General features: G+C 34.6%; 3 protein-coding genes across 3 annotated transcripts; 1 reads left to right on the top strand and 2 right to left on the bottom strand.

Moving 5' to 3' along the window:
* LOTGIDRAFT_216002 (hypothetical protein) lies at positions 1-3345 on the bottom strand. The gene is made up of 6 exons (XM_009057558.1): positions 3266-3345; positions 2432-2471; positions 1620-1796; positions 1248-1307; positions 652-836; positions 1-194 (listed from the first exon to the last, which is right to left on the bottom strand). The coding sequence occupies exons 1-6, from the start codon at positions 3266-3268 to the stop codon at positions 147-149; spliced, it is 513 nt and encodes a 170-aa protein (XP_009055806.1). The 5' UTR covers positions 3269-3345; the 3' UTR covers positions 1-146.
* Positions 3346-3411: 66 nt separating this feature from the next.
* LOTGIDRAFT_189800 (hypothetical protein) lies at positions 3412-9388 on the top strand. Its single transcript, XM_009057557.1, has 11 exons — positions 3412-3439; positions 3580-3729; positions 4169-4232; positions 4496-4638; positions 5151-5294; positions 5575-5704; positions 6383-6483; positions 7136-7206; positions 7508-7680; positions 8625-8749; positions 9071-9388. The coding sequence occupies exons 1-11, from the start codon at positions 3428-3430 to the stop codon at positions 9221-9223; spliced, it is 1266 nt and encodes a 421-aa protein (XP_009055805.1). The 5' UTR covers positions 3412-3427; the 3' UTR covers positions 9224-9388.
* A 2122-nt stretch (positions 9389-11510) lies between these two features.
* Positions 11511-14641, bottom strand: LOTGIDRAFT_118992 (hypothetical protein; the record flags this gene model as incomplete). The annotated part of the gene is made up of 5 exons (XM_009057556.1): positions 11511-12172; positions 12531-12667; positions 13295-13391; positions 13574-13764; positions 14301-14641. The coding sequence occupies 5 exons, from the start codon at positions 14639-14641 to the stop codon at positions 11511-11513; spliced, it is 1428 nt and encodes a 475-aa protein (XP_009055804.1).
* Positions 14642-17010: the final 2369 nt, after the last annotated feature.

Raw genomic sequence — 17010 nt, 5'->3', positions numbered from 1 at the left:
ACCATAGCAACATAATATTAATAATAACAGACAATACGATAAACATATGTGGCGTCATAGAAACTCGATGACAATTTTTGGAAAGAGAGAGAAAGCTGTCATGGGAAAGAGAAAAAAACAATATGAAATAACAAAACAAGGTTTTTCTAGACATCGACAACCATTTTCTTATGAACGTCCATCGTACCAACAACCTGTAAATAAATAAATAAATAAACAAATCAATTTTATATCTAGTCAAAGTCTATCTTATTGCACCAGGATTAGGATGATTAAAGGGATTGTAAAGAAGATTACTAGACTTAAAATGTGTATCGAGAACACTGATATCATGGATTTGCACAATTTTGAAATAATCTAATTTTAACATATAGTTTATGTCCCACTATGTTTTCAAAGCAAAGAAGATCAAGGTATTGCAGTGTGGCATGGACTGAAAACTTAAAAGTGCAAATAATGAAAAAGAAATTTGTAAAATATTATCACTTCTGTTTGTTTTATTTTTAGATGTATTGTACTTTGTATATATTATTATGCATGTGAATTCTGACCCTTGTTTCATGGACATTTTGACAATGTCAATACCTCGCAATGTGCAATGAAGGAAATTTGAAATAAACATGCAAAGATCAATAAAAAAAATCTACTTACAGAACAAAATTCTTCGAAAGAAATTTTTCCATCGCCATCAGTATCAGCATGAATGATAGTTTTATCTACTATCTGTTGTAGTTGGGTATCTTTTAAATTATTCCCTACCATCATTTTTAAAACTTGAAATAATTCACCATTAGAAATATAACCATCTTTATCCATATCATAAATTTTAAAAGCAACTGAAAAAAACCAACGGGATTGTAGAGAGGTTTTACAGTCTATATACGTGTATGTGACACAGTGATAGCTTTCATTTTTACCATTCCAAGTTCTTATCTAAGTTTGCGGTTCCAACAATTCAGTGATTCATGATATGATTATGATCATCAAAAGGCTTCAAAGGGAAGCAATTCTCATGATACCCAAAATTGAATGATGGTCAATAGATAAAATATTTTTAGTACAATCTACCAGAAAATAATCGGGAGGTTCTGATGATGTTATAAATATTCTTAAGCCGATTAATTAAGAAAATAGCATCAAACACCTGGCAATACACTTGTACGACAGCAACATGTAAACAGTATTATTGTCACAAATTATATTCAAACAAATACAGAACTTTTCTGTTGTCCATTATGAATACTTACACCGTAATTTCGATTCTTTATCACCCTTTACACTAAACTGAGAGATACCCTCTATAAATTCTGAAGATACAAAAACAATCAATTAGTTTGCATCGACTAGCCAACCAATACATTTTATAAAATCTTTATTGTATTCACAACAATTCAATAAATAAAAATATAAGCTAGCCTAGTAATAGGACTCCAATCTAGAATTTCCATTCAGTTTTCCAACTCATGCCACAGAATCATAAAAAATCTAATTTGCTGTAGATGAATTGAGCTAGCTCACTGGTACCAAAGAGAAAACTTAGCCACCCCACTAAAAATAATTGTATAATCTGATGAAAATCTTCTGGAAACTCAGAATTAGAAACAAACAAACGGGCATACCTTTAAAATCAACCTCTCCGTTACCATCGGTATCAAATATATCTATTACTCTCTGAACTAGTGGATTCTGTTGTAATTCTGGTAATGTCATAAACTCTTCCACGCTTAATGAACCGGAATTATCTAAATCTAGTTTACGAAATCGTTTTCCTAATCTTTTAATCTCATCTGCATCGACTGAAAATATAAAATAATTGACAGGTTACAGGATTCTTGATTACAATGTATTTGCCAGATATGTCCAACAATAACAAAGCTTTGTCTGACATAAAGGACTGTAAATATCCCACAACTCTTCAGGCAATCAAACAAAATGGAGACTGGAATAATTTACCTGGAATTTATAAGGAGTGTATTTGATCTACTATCTATTAGCTTTACGTCAGCAACACTTAAGTTACATTTTTACAAAATCTATTCTTATGGGGAAAATAAGTACCGTTACTATTTTACAAAGGGTTATAGTCATAATGGCCCTAAACCAAAATGGTCCCAGGTCAAAATGGCCCCAAAAGTCAACATGGTCCCAAAAAAAATAGTCAAAATGTCCCAAGAAATTACTCTTTGATTTCAACCAAATTTTCAAGTCAAAATGGCACCTCAAAAAAATTCAAAATGGACCCAAGAAAAAATTGTGGGACCATTTTGGTCTAGGGCCATTATGACTATAACCTTTTTACAATAAGAAATCTATGGTTTTCACAATGTCACACAGAATAAACATTTATGACGTTACCAAGACAAAGAGCCTCATATATCATTATCATCTTTACCAAAAAACTTCTTTCATAGAGAAAACAGGAAATACTTACAGGTAGAGCAGAGTTCTAATGGAAGGCTGTTTTCATTTCCCTAAAATACAGATAGAACAACATGAAATCAAGCTTTTGCCTTTTGGCTTTCATCCGTCAAGATAGAAAAAAAACAGACTTGACAATTTAGCCCCATAAGGTAACAGTCACACAGAGGCAATTTCTGACAGGCTTATTTGGTCCTGGTCTATCAGCGGGTACCAAAAACAGATCTTGATGATCGTTGGTATTTACGTGACTAATTTTGTACCCTTTGTAATGAACATATTATCATTTTTATTATCATTAAATAATGTATGTTTACAAAAACAAGCCAATAAGCTTAGTTAAAACTTAATAGAAACACTTCTGTCAAAGATCTGAGATATCATAATCTTCTAATCTGCCTACATAAACCCACTAATGATTCAGAGGATTACAATTAGAGAGCTAGGGTCTTGACAGAGGCATCAGATGAACATTAAAATGAAGAAAACAGGTCCCGGTATTTGTGTTTCCTGTAGCCTAACTGTTCAATATTCCTGTAAACTTATGACTCTTGCTTTGAAAAAATACATGGATATTTGGTCTTGGGCTGTGTGCAAGAAAATGAGTTATATAACCAAAGGTGTCTCATTTTGAATAGACGTTTTATTAACTCGAAATGGAATAAAACAAAATAGAAAGATGGATATCTCCATTTTTTAATAGGATAGGTTTCCACTGTTTCCAGGCTTATCATTTCAGTTTGCTCTTTATTTACCGAACTCTGAAGTCAAAATGGAAAATTTCTAAATAGGGATAGGCACATAGACTAAAAGTCAAATTGTGGACCAAATTAGAACCTTCTCTTACCATTTTATCTGTGAATTTTTGGGAATCTAAGAATTATTATTTCTCTTCATACACTTTCCCTTTTTCAGTACACAAAATTTTCATCCGGGCACTTTACTTATGGAAATCACTCTGCGCATGCCCGAAAAAACTTACAACGTAACTTCCTCTTATATCGTGAACATGGCGTCCGGAGTAAGTTCTTGCCGGCTTCTTGCATTAAATCCGACTGAATCGGTGTAACTATTGATCTAACATTAATGAAAATGGACTGGTGATGAACATCAATATATCATGGTCTATTTGAAATAATAATTTTACTCATTTCCTTTCAGACATTGTTCACATTCCCTAACAACTTTAGGGCTTACAAGGCACTTATCGCTGCCCAATACAGCGGTGCCAAAGTAACTGTTCCGTCAGATTTCAAGTTTGGCGAGTCAAATAAAAATGACAAGTTTCTTGCCAAGTTTCCAATGGGAAAGGTAAGTGTGTTGATTTTCATTCTTTGTGGTCAATCATCTTTTCTTTATTTTGTAGTCGTGGCAAAGTTCAATATGTCATTTGACCAGGTTTCGTAGATGTAGCCCGATTTCGTGTAATTTCATCAGAGAGGCTTATTTCACCATTATTGTAGTTCGGCACATATCTGTCTGTAGAAATAGTTATGTCATATTTTGAAAATTTGAAGGGAGTGCCAAGTTGACCACACTGACACAGTGACACTCCAGTGCCATCTTGTTCATCAGCTGATCAAGTGTTCTGTATGGGTGAGCATAGCGTGACTCAAGACAGTTTTTTTGTGTAAGTTGTATAGGCTAAAAAGGTACCCTCAATTCTAATAAGTTGTGTGATACCAGTGATTTTACCTTTATACTCAAATATTTTCCATTACAGTAATTTTATGTTTGTGTTATTTTCTAGGTACCTGCCTTTGAATCCAGTAATGGTAAATGTTTGTTTGAAAGCAATGCTATTGCTTACATGGGTAAGTAAGAATTTGGTTCACTTTAGAAATGAGTATGACAAATCTATACTCTTACAGAGGAGGGGCCTGGACGGTTGGAAGCCTTTTTGCTAACATGGTAGGGTGTCCAATCTAACATAGGTCTAGAGAGACTGCAGGTTTGAGTAAAAGGACCTAATCTCCCGGACAAAAATCGAAGTCTTTTCATGTGTCTAATATATCTCAAACTACTTTGGCCACACTCATAACTGATGTTTAATTTTCTCTATGTTTTTGTTTTCCAGTTGGTAATGCAAAATTGAATGGTGAAAATCCAGAAAGTGCTGCTGAAATTTTACAATGGGTGAATTTTGGTGATAATGAAATTTTACCAGACGCATGTACCTGGGTGTTTCCATGTTTAGGATTAGTTCAGTTCAACAAACAGGTAGGTAGACCTATTTCTAAACTTTCCTATGTTTAAAGTCTAAGTTAAGACTACTATTTAATAACAAACTGGGGGGACTTGCTCTCCATAAAACTTAAAATACAGACAAAAGATAAACAGTAGAATAATGATAATGAAACATCTCAAGTTAAGTTTTGGAGAACAATACCCCAGCTGTTGCATGGAAGTTTAAATCTTCATTTACATAACCAGCTGTTTGCATTCAACAGACTTTATAAGTGAAGATGAACTCATTAGCTATAAGTTTTGTTCAGTTTATGCCAAATTTGAATATGAAATTTCTCTGTTTAAAATGAAGCAAAATATTTCTTATACATAGTCTACATAAAAAGAACTGTCCCAAGTGAAAGAGTAACAACTTTCAAAATAACAGTTAAAACTAATTTTCAGCTTCAAAAAGAAGAGAAATTTGCCTCTGTCAAAAAACCTCTCAGATACATATCAAAACACAACGATGCACAGCAATATTAATTGCTATTTTATGATTATAGGAAACAGAGCGAGCAAAACAGCAAATTAAGAAAGCTCTGGGTGTTTTAAATACTGTCCTGTTAACTCGAACTTACCTGGTGGGTGATAGAATATCTCAGGCTGATATCAGTGTAGCTTGTAATCTTTTATTACTTTATCAACAGGTAAGTCAAATATTTCTTTCGTTATCGCCTAACAAGGTGCTGTGCTGGAAAATGCCCAATCTCAACCTTTTTAGTGCTCAGGCTTCAATTGATGTCAGTGAATTTGCTGTATATCCTATTAATTTCTGAAATAAAAGTCCAAAGTGAATAATAAGCTAGTTTTGGAATACTTTGGATCAATTGCAAATAGTGCTTAAATCTTGGTAAATCAAATGTAAATATTTAAAAGTGACAAATTGTGTGAGGAATACTTTGTGACATTCTCTGATTGATATTTTAGGTGTTAGAGCCAGAATTCCGAAAAGAATTTCAGAATGTAAATAGATGGTTTACTACTCTGATTAATCAGAAGGAATTTAAAGCTGTCATTGGTAATGTCACACTATGTACCAAGATGGCCCAGTTCGATTGTAAGTTCATTAAATTATTATGACCTTAGTAGAATTCTTTGAAATCGATAGTTTCATTAAGTAGACACAGGTGAAAAGGCTAGCAAGAATATGAAATTCTTTACAAGAGATTTTCCTAATGACATATTAGCATGTTATTAATAAATAAATTAAATACATAAAAAAACAATGGATAAAGGGGCTCTGTTTTGTGTTAAAGATTTTATGATCGAAGACTATAATAGGCAAAGAGAATTTACTCTCTGATCCATTTATCCTTGTGGATCAGTGTGATTCTTTGCTACTTCTATGAAAGCTTGTTTAATTCCTCTCCAAAAGGCATGTTTGTAATATTTTACAAGTGTGTAAGTTAGGGAGGTAGAGTAAATCAGTTTGATCTCATGTATTTTGTTTGCTATTTGTAAATCATAGTCAAATAAGCAGTTTGATCAAGTACATATTTTTATGTGAAAATGGCACAATTCCAATATCTATATCTGAGTTGACAATGCACAAGAAGCATTTTATTTTAGAGTTCCAGTCATCTGATCAATCTGAAATACTGGATTTTAATTTTGCAAGAAGTGAGGAGAAATATGAACATTCTTGAAATATTTTTGTTGCATAATGCAGAGAATTTCAGTCCGTCCTTATCTATTGGTTTTAACCAATGTACATAGCTTGAATTTATTTTTCCAGCCAAGAAATACAATGAACTTCATGGTAAAGAAAAGAAAGAAACTGGTGCTAAAAAGGACAAGAAACCTAAAGAAGCTCCAAAAGCAGCCAAAGCTGAGAAGGTAAGATAAGTTTTACTACGTAGAAAAAAAAAAGATTTTATGAAGATAACAGCTTGGTTTTAGAGTAACTATATGGTTATGTCTGAAAGTGACTATGACCCCTTGACAATATCCCTATTGACTGAGCTACACCCTTATATTGGATTTCAAGTCTAAATGCGCCTTTGTGGTAGGTTACCATTTGCATTTGGGGCGTTCTGGCTCTATGAAACAATTCGTAATCCTATTTTGCCCATCTGGATATATATATGTCTAGTAAAAATCTGTTGGAAATGATGTTTAACACGTTAGACTTCTGATAATGATTTGAAGACAAATTTCAGCTGATCCACAGATATTTTATTCTCATTCCTTTGTATCATTTGGTTATCTGAATTAAGTTCCAGTTGAATCAACAGCCACATCTTAGTATTGATATGATATAAACCTGTTGGAAATGATGTTTAACACGTTAGACTTCTGACAATAATTTGAAGACAAATTTCAGCTGATCCACGGTTTATTCATCCTGATAATTTGGTCGAAAGAAGAATGTCAAATTGATGTGGCTGAAAATTCCTGCAAACTTTCAAAAATAGACAGCAAACTTTGGAAACAGACAGTGTTACTAATGTTCATTTGCTCCTACACTCCTACTTGTTTTTTTATTCAGAAAGCTGAAGCAGAAGACGTGCCCGCCTTACCGAAAGAAAAGAAAGATCCTTTTGCTGATATTCCAAAAACGTGAGTAGATCTGCCAAATATTAAAGTTGAGCAAAGCCATTTATACACAAACCAGTCCAATCAAAGAATTATCATAAGGGGGGGGGGGGGGGGGGGGGGGAGAGATTGCAAGCTTAGTCTTGGATGGCCCAGGCACCTATGTAGATAGTACTGCTTCCTTATAATTCGCAGATACAATATGTGAAATGAATTGGTCATAGTCAGTTATTTTTCTGTTTTATTTTCAATTGAAAAAGTTTGTCTTCTAAATTTCAGTTATAATAGTATGTTTTATGATATCTTGATGTGTTCTCTTTTGTAGAAATTTTAACTTTGATGAATTTAAAAAGGTGTACTCCAATGAGGACACAGTAGAAAAAGCTATTCCTTATTTCTGGCAACATTTTGATAAAGAGACTATGTCTATATGGTATTGTGAATACAAAGAAGATCTTTCAGACAACCAATCTTTTATGACCATGAATTTAGTGGCTGGTAAGTTCTTACTTTTTTAAGGTGGTCCTTATTCACATGTTGGCCATATTAAATTCAGAAAGAGGCTCTTAGAAAATGGTGGCATTTTCACTGCCTCTTTTTCCAATCCCACTAACTCGAAACTAATCGTATTTTACATCATTGAATTGGAATTGATTAAGCTATTTAATACCTTCAGTTAATTGCGTTATGAGCCTCAAATTCGATGTGTTCAAAATGAGGCATGAATGAGGTCTATTCCCAGTCATAGGTATAAATCTTGGAAATGATGTTTTTCACGTTAGACTTCTGACTCAAATTGAAGACAAATTTTTACTGATCCAAGTTTAAAAAAGTGTTACTGCAAAATTAATTGTAATTCTATCACTGATAATCATATTGACTAGGGTTCATCTTTAAATAGTAACTTCTTTGTGTGGAACTGAGGTAAAGAGTCCCCCATTGTACACTTCCTGGCTTTGCTGGTTTCCATGGTCTGAATGAGGAAATGATGTTTTAAATATGTTTTTACTTCTGAACTAATATTGAAGAAAACCATGCTGATCTAAGTTCAGATTTTAAAATTACAAACTATCAAAATTTAATCCAAAGATTTATTGAAATTTACATGTCTAATCGAGGCATTTCATCTGATAACGACACGTGTAATTCATGTTGAAGTTTTGTGTATACTATTTTATCGAAGACGTGCTTATTCTGCAACTCTTGTTGCCAGACCTTTTATAGTCCTTGAAGACATGGAAATGATGTCTAAAATATGTTTTTACTTCTGAATATTATTGAAGAAAACCATTCTGATCCATGTTTTAATCTTAGTAATTGGCTTTTAACCCAACTTTGCAACATTACAATTGTTGGACATCTAAATGTCGATTTCATCCGAGATATATTGTACTAATCACCCCAATTTTCTCATTTCTTGATTCTTTAATTTTCGCTTCCAGGTATGTTCCAAAGATTGGATAAATTACGAAAAAATGCTTTCGGTACGGTGCTAGTTTTCGGTGAAAATAAGAAAAATGAAGTTGCCGGTATTTTCTTCTGGAGAGGTCAACAGCTTGCTTTTGAGGTATGCAAAATATGAAATTATAAGAATAAGGTGTTTTATGGTGATTGGGCCCATCAACAATGCTCCAATATTATCAGACATATTATACAGATGTGATGTAGTCAATGGTCTGGCCAGGGCAGGGCCGAAGTTGTCAGGCTAATGGCAGTTAAACTCTAGTCACATAGCTTTTACAGGATCAAGTCAAATTATCTTCAAAATTCTGATGCTTGATACAATGCCTTTAAGAATTGTCCCAATGTTTGCTTGCAAACGATCTAAATTCTACAGCGCATTTCTGTATTTACAACCATCTCACTGAATAATATTCTATTATTTCAGCTTTCTCCAGATTGGCAAGTGGATTATGAATCTTATTCATGGAAAAAACTTGACCCCACCACACCGGAAACCAAAAAACTGGTCCACGAATATTTCACCTTTGAAGGAGATTTTGGTGGCAAAAAAGTTTTCGACGGTGAAGTCTTCAAATAGGCTGAGTCATGACTGAATGGCCTTTTAACTTGTTATTTAAAATGATAAAATGACCCGCAATGAAGAAAAACTTGAAAAATATCACACAAAAAAATTGTAAAAATAAAAAAACCCATGATCGTATTTATATAAAAACTGACTGGAACAATAAAGACTTGAGCTGTACTTGTTTTTGTCTCTTGGCAGAAAATCATGTCCCTTTTCACAATGTCAAGCTATTACAAACTTATACCTTTACAACATAAGGCAACTTTCGTGTATCACAGAAGTTAGTAACTGCAGATACATGAAAGGTGGCTACTGCAGTCAAGGACTAAGACACAGTTCATAATAGCTGGATTTTGTGAAGATGGTCACTGTTTCACTTGTATTACCCTTTTGGTCAGTCATCTTGGTGACCACAGAACAGAACAGCTGCTTCAAAGGTGTCAAAGGCTTTCATTATGTTCTACAATCTACTAACCAGTTAGACATTGCAGTTTTGTATGGTACGATTGTCCACTGAGATTGGGGCCTAGCCAGGCTTTGGTTACTCCCCCCTTTCCTTCATAATACTTGGTGAGAGAAAAGCCTATGAGGTAACTATGGCCCATACTTGCCTTCATGTTTCTTTGGCAATGGTAAATATTGTCAAACAATATATCTACACCCCGTTGCTAAAGGAACATGACTTGCCTTCTGAGTCATAGTAACACCACTGATGTATTGTTCAAGAGATGCAGAGATTGGACTGAACCTGTACACCTTGTTTGGTGGTTTACTTTGAGTGTTGATGAATATGGTGCTTAAGGTTCAGCAATTCTGATCTTTGTTTTGAATACTGCTTGCTCTCTCCCAAAGTAAAATATGGCTATGATTTGACTCTTGACCTGTACAAAAACAAGAGAAATATTGAGCAAAATTTAATAACAATTATTAGTAATAACATTAAAATATCGTAAAATTAATACGGTGGTCATGAACAATTCAATTAATGGATTAAATAATACTTCTCTCCTACTTACAAATAATAGAATCATAAAGAAACCTAATCAATAAGAGTGATCTTCAGTAATATTTTAAAATATCAAAACCCTCTACAATTGATTCTTTCATATGAAAATGGCACTGCCATATGTTATATTACATGTGTAATATTAATTATAAATAAAATATGCAAGTTAATTGGGTTAAATTGATTAAAATATTCCATATGTAATATTAATGATAAATGAAATCTGCAAGTTAATTAAAGAATTTAAAATATTTCAACCAATACCTCACACACACAAATCTAGTGTGGTCATCTAGTGCATAGAATGAAAGAATGGATCTTTATATTGACAATTGACACCAGCAGCAGGTTAATGCCCTTCCCCCTCTACTCTAAGGGACAAAATTACCAATTTAGGAGTGAAAATATGCATTTTTTCATCTAAAAAAAACTATTAATGTTGAAAGATTAGTTTAAATTGTAAAAATACAAGTTTCAAGTCCTTTGATTTCAAACAAATATTTACCCCATCCCCAAGAATAAGACAATATTAAAACTGCAATGTGCATAAAATAAAATATTAAAAATCTAGACTATAACTACTGGAAATTTAAAAAACATGATCAGCTTGGATATTACTGGAGTGATAAATCTGAACATGTCTGGTGGGGCTATTTTTTCATCTCAAAATTATAACATAAGCATCACTTACTGTTTAAATCAGTGGACATCTAAATTAGGATTGATAATGTGCCACTTTGTAATCAAAATCTTTTCATTCCAGGACATGACACACAATAATACACTTACCATTTTAAGTATTTTGATGCTATGCATCGGGTTTCAATCCACAGATTTTCATCAAAAACACAGAGCTTATTTTGATTTTTGAAATTAAACTGATGTTAACCTTTAAATTCTTGAAAATTGAAATCCATTCTTTCCTTAAAATTCCAAATAAAAATTTAAGTGATTTGAAAACAAATTTCCCATGATCAAAAAAATTAACTTTTTATAAAGCTATATTAAGTAAGGTTCCATCTAGAAACCATTCACTTCAAGACCCTGATAAATCATCATTACTAGAATAGTTAACTGGTACCTTTAAATAAATTAGACTGTGTCACTCCTGATGGAGGACATATGGCAATGTTAGGCATTATCATAATTTTAATAAATTATAAAGTGAATTTGGTTTGGCAATACGAGATTAAATAAAGAAACAAAATTACAATCTATACAAATTAATACTAATACTAATGTATGTATGTGGGGAAAATCTGATTAAAAACATAAAATTTCAACCAATCATAATTAAATCTGTAAAACAAGACCAGCAGACGATATATTATCTCCACCGCCAGCGGTTTGTAAAATATTCGTACAAACTAAAACGGGAGCCACACAAATTTCATAATCATCTTCATCCCAGCATGAAACTGGACGATTTTCTCGGAAATTAACTTTATTGGACGAATCTCTCACACTTCGTGCAAAAGAATCATCCATTAATATTTTGGCGTTGACTAAATTGATATAATTGGACCCGCAAACGTAACGGTGAGCGGTTAACGCTGCTTTAGCCGCAGCCGACATTGTATTTTTCCACGAAGATGATTTTTTAGTTAAAATGGCTTGATATGCTAAAGTATGGACGTGCAGACGTGATAATTTTCTACTGGATTTCGGATGATTTTTCATATTTTTATAAATAACTCTCATCTGGTCTAAAACTGTTGCTACGCGAGGAACTATTTCAGATACCAGCGTTATTTTTCCCTCGGTGAGTAAACTGGCCAAGTTGGGTAACTCTTGTTCATTCATACCTAACGAATCAGAATGAAGCATCACATTCTCGTAAACCTCTTCCAGTAGAGTTCCGTCTGTGAATGATGCCATTTCAAAATGTATTTTTGTCGTCGAAGGTGTTTGTTTTAAAAGATTTTTAAGTTTTTCCAGACGTGCTATTCTTTGACCTAAAAACAAAAATATGAATCTATAATTACAAGAGTCTATTTGTAGGCAGACTGAGGGGATGGACAAGGGGTGAGGGGCTCTATAACTCAAAATTTTGTTGTTTTTTTTCCCATAGAAAAATATAATAGCCTAAATCCAATGAGAAAATTGAGCAAGGTAGGATGGGGCCTCCAGAAAATCCATTGGTCAGAGGTCCCAGATCTGCTCTTTCCACCACTGTTGGTATGACCATATGAAAGATTTTGTAAGGAATCACCACACATGAGCTTTGCCCCCTTCCCCCTTTGACAAGTCCACACTAAGCCCCTTTCACTGATATAAGTCTAATTGTTCTATTGATTTCCGTATTATATCTACCTGCTTCAAAAGGAAAGTTATCCATCATCTGCAATCCACCAACTACTATTAACGAAGGGTTAAATGATTTTATTTCTCTCTGAAAATCTTCCAGAGCTTTTAAATACGGATTACTGTTATCACTGTGTAGAATCAGTCTGTAATGAAATATAATATACTGGTATTACTTAATCAATGCAACGGAACGAAAGGAGTTTTACTTCCTACTATTCTGCACTAGACTTAGCTAATAAGGACAGCAATGCCATGCAGTGTGATATGACGGAAATACTCAAAGTGAGTCACTGCAGCTCTTATTACTTATTGTATGATTTCATAACTCATTTTCGTCTAAATATTCAATGGTTTATTTTCTGATTTAATTGGTACGAGGGGCTGACATGGAAAAAGAGTCTAGTCGTTCGGATGTGACAATAAACCGAGGCCCCGTGTGCTAACGCCGTTGTCCTGGTAAAATTTCCCTCCCTGTACCCTGCATGGTGTTGCCCGTCTTCATTAGCCCACATGGTGCAGAAAAATAGGATGTAAAACTCCATTCATTTCATTTTCTGATTTATTTGTATGCTATATCACTGATATGATATTTATTCTTTCTTATCTTCTTAGTGGAATATACAGAATAAAGGTATGTTAATAATTAACTGTCAGATATAATATAAAGAAGTAGAATAAGTATAAAAGTTAAACTCATAAGGATTAGGTTTGATATAAAAATATGAGACACAATATAGAGAATATAGAATAATCCCGGTATAAATAATTACCTGTTAGCTCTAGGTGAAATATATTTGCCCCATTTTTCACCAGTTTTATACTCCAATACAACATGGACATCTTCATCTTTAACAGATTTACCAGTTACTGAAATATTAATTCACAGATTATTACATGTTAACAGTTAGACAGACAACTGACAACCTAGACCCTCCCCAGCTCTCATGCTACCGTAATGCCCCTCGGTGGCTGCGCTTGTAAACTACATACTCAATTTGGAGAGTCCACTCAACTCTGTTGAAGAGAGATTGTACCTCAGCTCGGCTTACCTTTTATATTAGGAGATATTGAACTAGCTAAATTTGGTGTGAGTCTTGAACCAAGGAGAACATCTAGCCCCTCCAGAGCCATTCTATTAGCCATAGCCGGAGCGTTTCCACCTAGAGCCCATCTCCTGCCAGCAACTGTATCACTGATAGAAACTATCGTCTCAAATAAACTGGTATTGCTCACATATCTCCTGAAAAATAAAGAGAGGGAAATAAAATATAATGTTAATTGACGAAAAAAACCTTAAATGCCATTTAGCAATTGTAAGGGTAATCAGCGGCGGGGCGAGCGTTCCGAGACTGGGGGTACAAATAGGGGGGGGCAGACTGACTTAATTCAAATTTGTGTGTCATAGTCGCAAGCCTTTCATAGTGTCTTAGAGGGTTCTCTCAAGAGAATTTTAGAAAAAATTAATAGATTTTGTGCATTCTGGCACATATTTTGGCAAATGCCCCACTCACTCAATGTAATTAAAATAAATGCACAAATGTAGGGCCTATAAAGTTTCCTATCACTTTGAATCACTATGTGCCTTAGGTGGAGGGGAGAATCATACTGAAAGATTGCATACAATTTTAAACAATCATTGTTGTTCCATTAAGGTAATCTTATTTCAGATGTAAAACCAATCTATGACCAGTTTTGAAAAAAACTATTTGGAGCTCACAGTGTGAAATAGAAAAATGGAAAAAGGGCAAGGAAGTAAAATGAGAAGAAAATACTTACTCTGCTGCAGCACCATATCGAAAGAAATAAGCTGCCAATTTAGCCAGGGAGTCTGTACTATTTACAGAATCAAAATGTTCTGGCTCGTCAGGAGCTATCAGGTTCAACTTGTTAAAAACTGGCAAAGCATCGACAAAAATATCTGAGCAACTTCCGAAACCCAGAGCTACCCTTGCCTTCGTACTAGTTTGTGAAACTTTTCTTTCAGCACGTAGCAAACCCGACAAAACATGATCTAATCTATCGTGTATGCTGTTTGTTTCGTGTTTCTTGTAAAGAATGGCGGCAAGAACGATTAAAGCAGAAACAGTTCCAACTATTTTGACTCCCGTCGACACCATCTCGCCGGTTTACTCCGCATAAAACAAGTTTTGAACAATTAATAAAGTGTTTGTTTACTGATCCATGAATGAATGAAAATAAGAGTCACTTCCCTTGACAACAAATTAATTTCGATTAACCAGACCCAAGTATGATCCATGATTATCCAGTCTTTTTCTTATATAGTCGAACCTCTTCCTACTTCAATTGAAATATTATGACCAGTTTCGCTTGTAAGGATGGCCAGAAATAAGTCTGCCACGGCTAGATCCCCTTCCTCCCATCAGTTTCAAATTCCTAATAGCCTAATAAAACAATTTGGTGCACTGTAAGAAATTTTCCGACACTCAGAGGTGTGCGATTTTTAATGGAGGGGGGTGGGGGGGGGGGGGGGGGGGGAGTACTTTATGAGGAAAAGGTCATTTGCAAAGGAAATTTTACCTGGGCTGTAGGCCCACTTTTTCCATCTCTGTGAGGGAAGCAGATTTTGACTTGTCCCCCTTAGTATTTGATGTAAAAGATTTAAAGTCCAAGGACCTTACTTGAAAGTCACCAAGCGCCCAATCAAAACGAACTGTGGTGAATCCGAGGAGAAATATAATCAACAATAAAAGTTTCAATATTTATTGAGAATGAAAAAGAAATATTGAAATAAAATATCAACATGGACAATATAATAATATATATCAAACTTTGATATTTATACATTATCCATTAAATACAATATATTACAAAGAACGTCGAGTAGAGTTGGAAAACAAAGAAAGTGGACAAATTCGACCAATCACCCGTAAATATTATTTTGGAAAACAGTCATCGTTAAAAAAATATATATATACATATACATATATATATATAACCCGTAATCGCCATTGTACAGTAGGCCTATATTGACTTTCAAAATGAAACTAACAATTCCAGAGTCAAGCCGCGAATAGACGATGTAGGGTGTCCGGTGCGAACAATAGAACAAGTGAACACACGAGGTGGGGGTCTGGACACGGGGTGGATTCGATTCTTCTATTTTCTACTGTATCGATAATTCCGCATCGGACACCGCACATCATCTTTTCGCACCTTAACCCGACTTGTACCCGAATGGCCAGAGACATTAGCCAAGCCCGTAACTTGATTACTCTTGTTCCATACTCTGATAGATTGACGGTTGGGGCCAACAATTTTACACAATCATTATTGCTTCAGGTGATTAAGTGTTCAGTCATCTCATTGGTCTTATCGTGGTTTTATCAACCCATTAGGTCATTATATTTCCTTAAAAAAGTGTTTGACTTCCACCAAAAAATAACCATCAAAGACCAGAGTTTCGGACTAGTACATCATCAAAAACCTTAACGACATCCATTACAGCTGCATCCCTGCCACGGTTGACATCGGAAACATTTCTTACTGTTCCAAAATCCACATGAACTCGCACAGCATTTTCTAAATCCTGAAAGAGAAATATTCAAGAAATATTCAAGATATATTCATCTAGTTTATCTACTGATCTAGGCCTGAACAAAAAACACTTTTCGAATGTTTCTAAAGAATTAGGCTACCCCGGCTTTGCAGGTTACACCCCCCCCCACCCCAAACCCAAACCTAAATAACTCTAGTTCTAACTCTAGTGAGTTATAGAATACCAGTAACGATAACAGCCGTATATTACGTACTTAATTGGTAGAGTCAGAGTTGTCGGTCTACTCTAACCCTGCCCAGTATCAAGTCTCAGCTCAAACTGTGTAGAGCCATAGTTGTCGCACTCCCCTAAGCCTTCATAATTGAATTGGTTGTAAAAATGTACATACCTATACTGCCTCGAACACAAGTACAGCTGACACAGTTACACGCCCGGGTATTGTTAGGGTCGGGGCAAGAAAAGGTACCACATCGGCCAGAACATCGACATCGGGCAAACGCTGAAAAATATAGAAAAAAAGGTCTTTATGATTAATATATCAAAATCAAAATATCGAAATAACATTAGTCTACTTTAGTTTAATACCGGATTGGAAAATAAACCCTCTTTGTTAAACGTTGCCCGTCGTCAGTAACCTAAACTTGAGCAGAAAAGTAGGGCGTAAAACTCTATTTCGTTTCTGGCTATAGGCTATTGCGACATTAATGGGTTTCTCCTTTCCCAGTTCAGACTGAGTCGTATTTGTCTGAAACATACTTAAGCCTAAAGCCGGGAATAGACGAGGTACGGTATTTGATGCGGTGTATGTATATACGGTGTGGAATAATTGATACAAATGAAAATAGAAGAAGTGAACACACGAGGTTCGGATCTGGACAAGGTGCGGACACGATTCGTTTCTTGTATTTTCTACTATATCGATAATCCCGAACCAGACGCTGCACCGGACACCGTACCTCGTCTATTCGC

This window comes from Lottia gigantea (genome assembly GCF_000327385.1).
Source record: "Lottia gigantea unplaced genomic scaffold LOTGIsca_30, whole genome shotgun sequence".
Taxonomy (NCBI): Eukaryota; Metazoa; Mollusca; class Gastropoda; family Lottiidae; genus Lottia; species Lottia gigantea.
The sequence above is the reverse complement of the archived record's forward strand: the minus strand, read 5'-3'. Positions and strand labels throughout refer to the sequence as shown.

Excerpts from the sequence above, each read along its gene's own strand:
- LOTGIDRAFT_216002 (XM_009057558.1), bottom strand. Across the intron at positions 1,797-2,431 it reads ATTAGAACTCTGCTCTACCT|TCGATGCAGATGAGATTAAA; the intron begins GTAAGTATTTCC and ends TTATATTTTCAG. Across the intron at positions 1,308-1,619 it reads CGGAGAGGTTGATTTTAAAG|AATTTATAGAGGGTATCTCT; the intron begins GTATGCCCGTTT and ends TTGTATCTTCAG.
- LOTGIDRAFT_189800 (XM_009057557.1), top strand. Across the intron at positions 4,639-5,150 it reads TAGTTCAGTTCAACAAACAG|GAAACAGAGCGAGCAAAACA; the intron begins GTAGGTAGACCT and ends TTATGATTATAG. Across the intron at positions 5,295-5,574 it reads TTTTATTACTTTATCAACAG|GTGTTAGAGCCAGAATTCCG; the intron begins GTAAGTCAAATA and ends TTGATATTTTAG.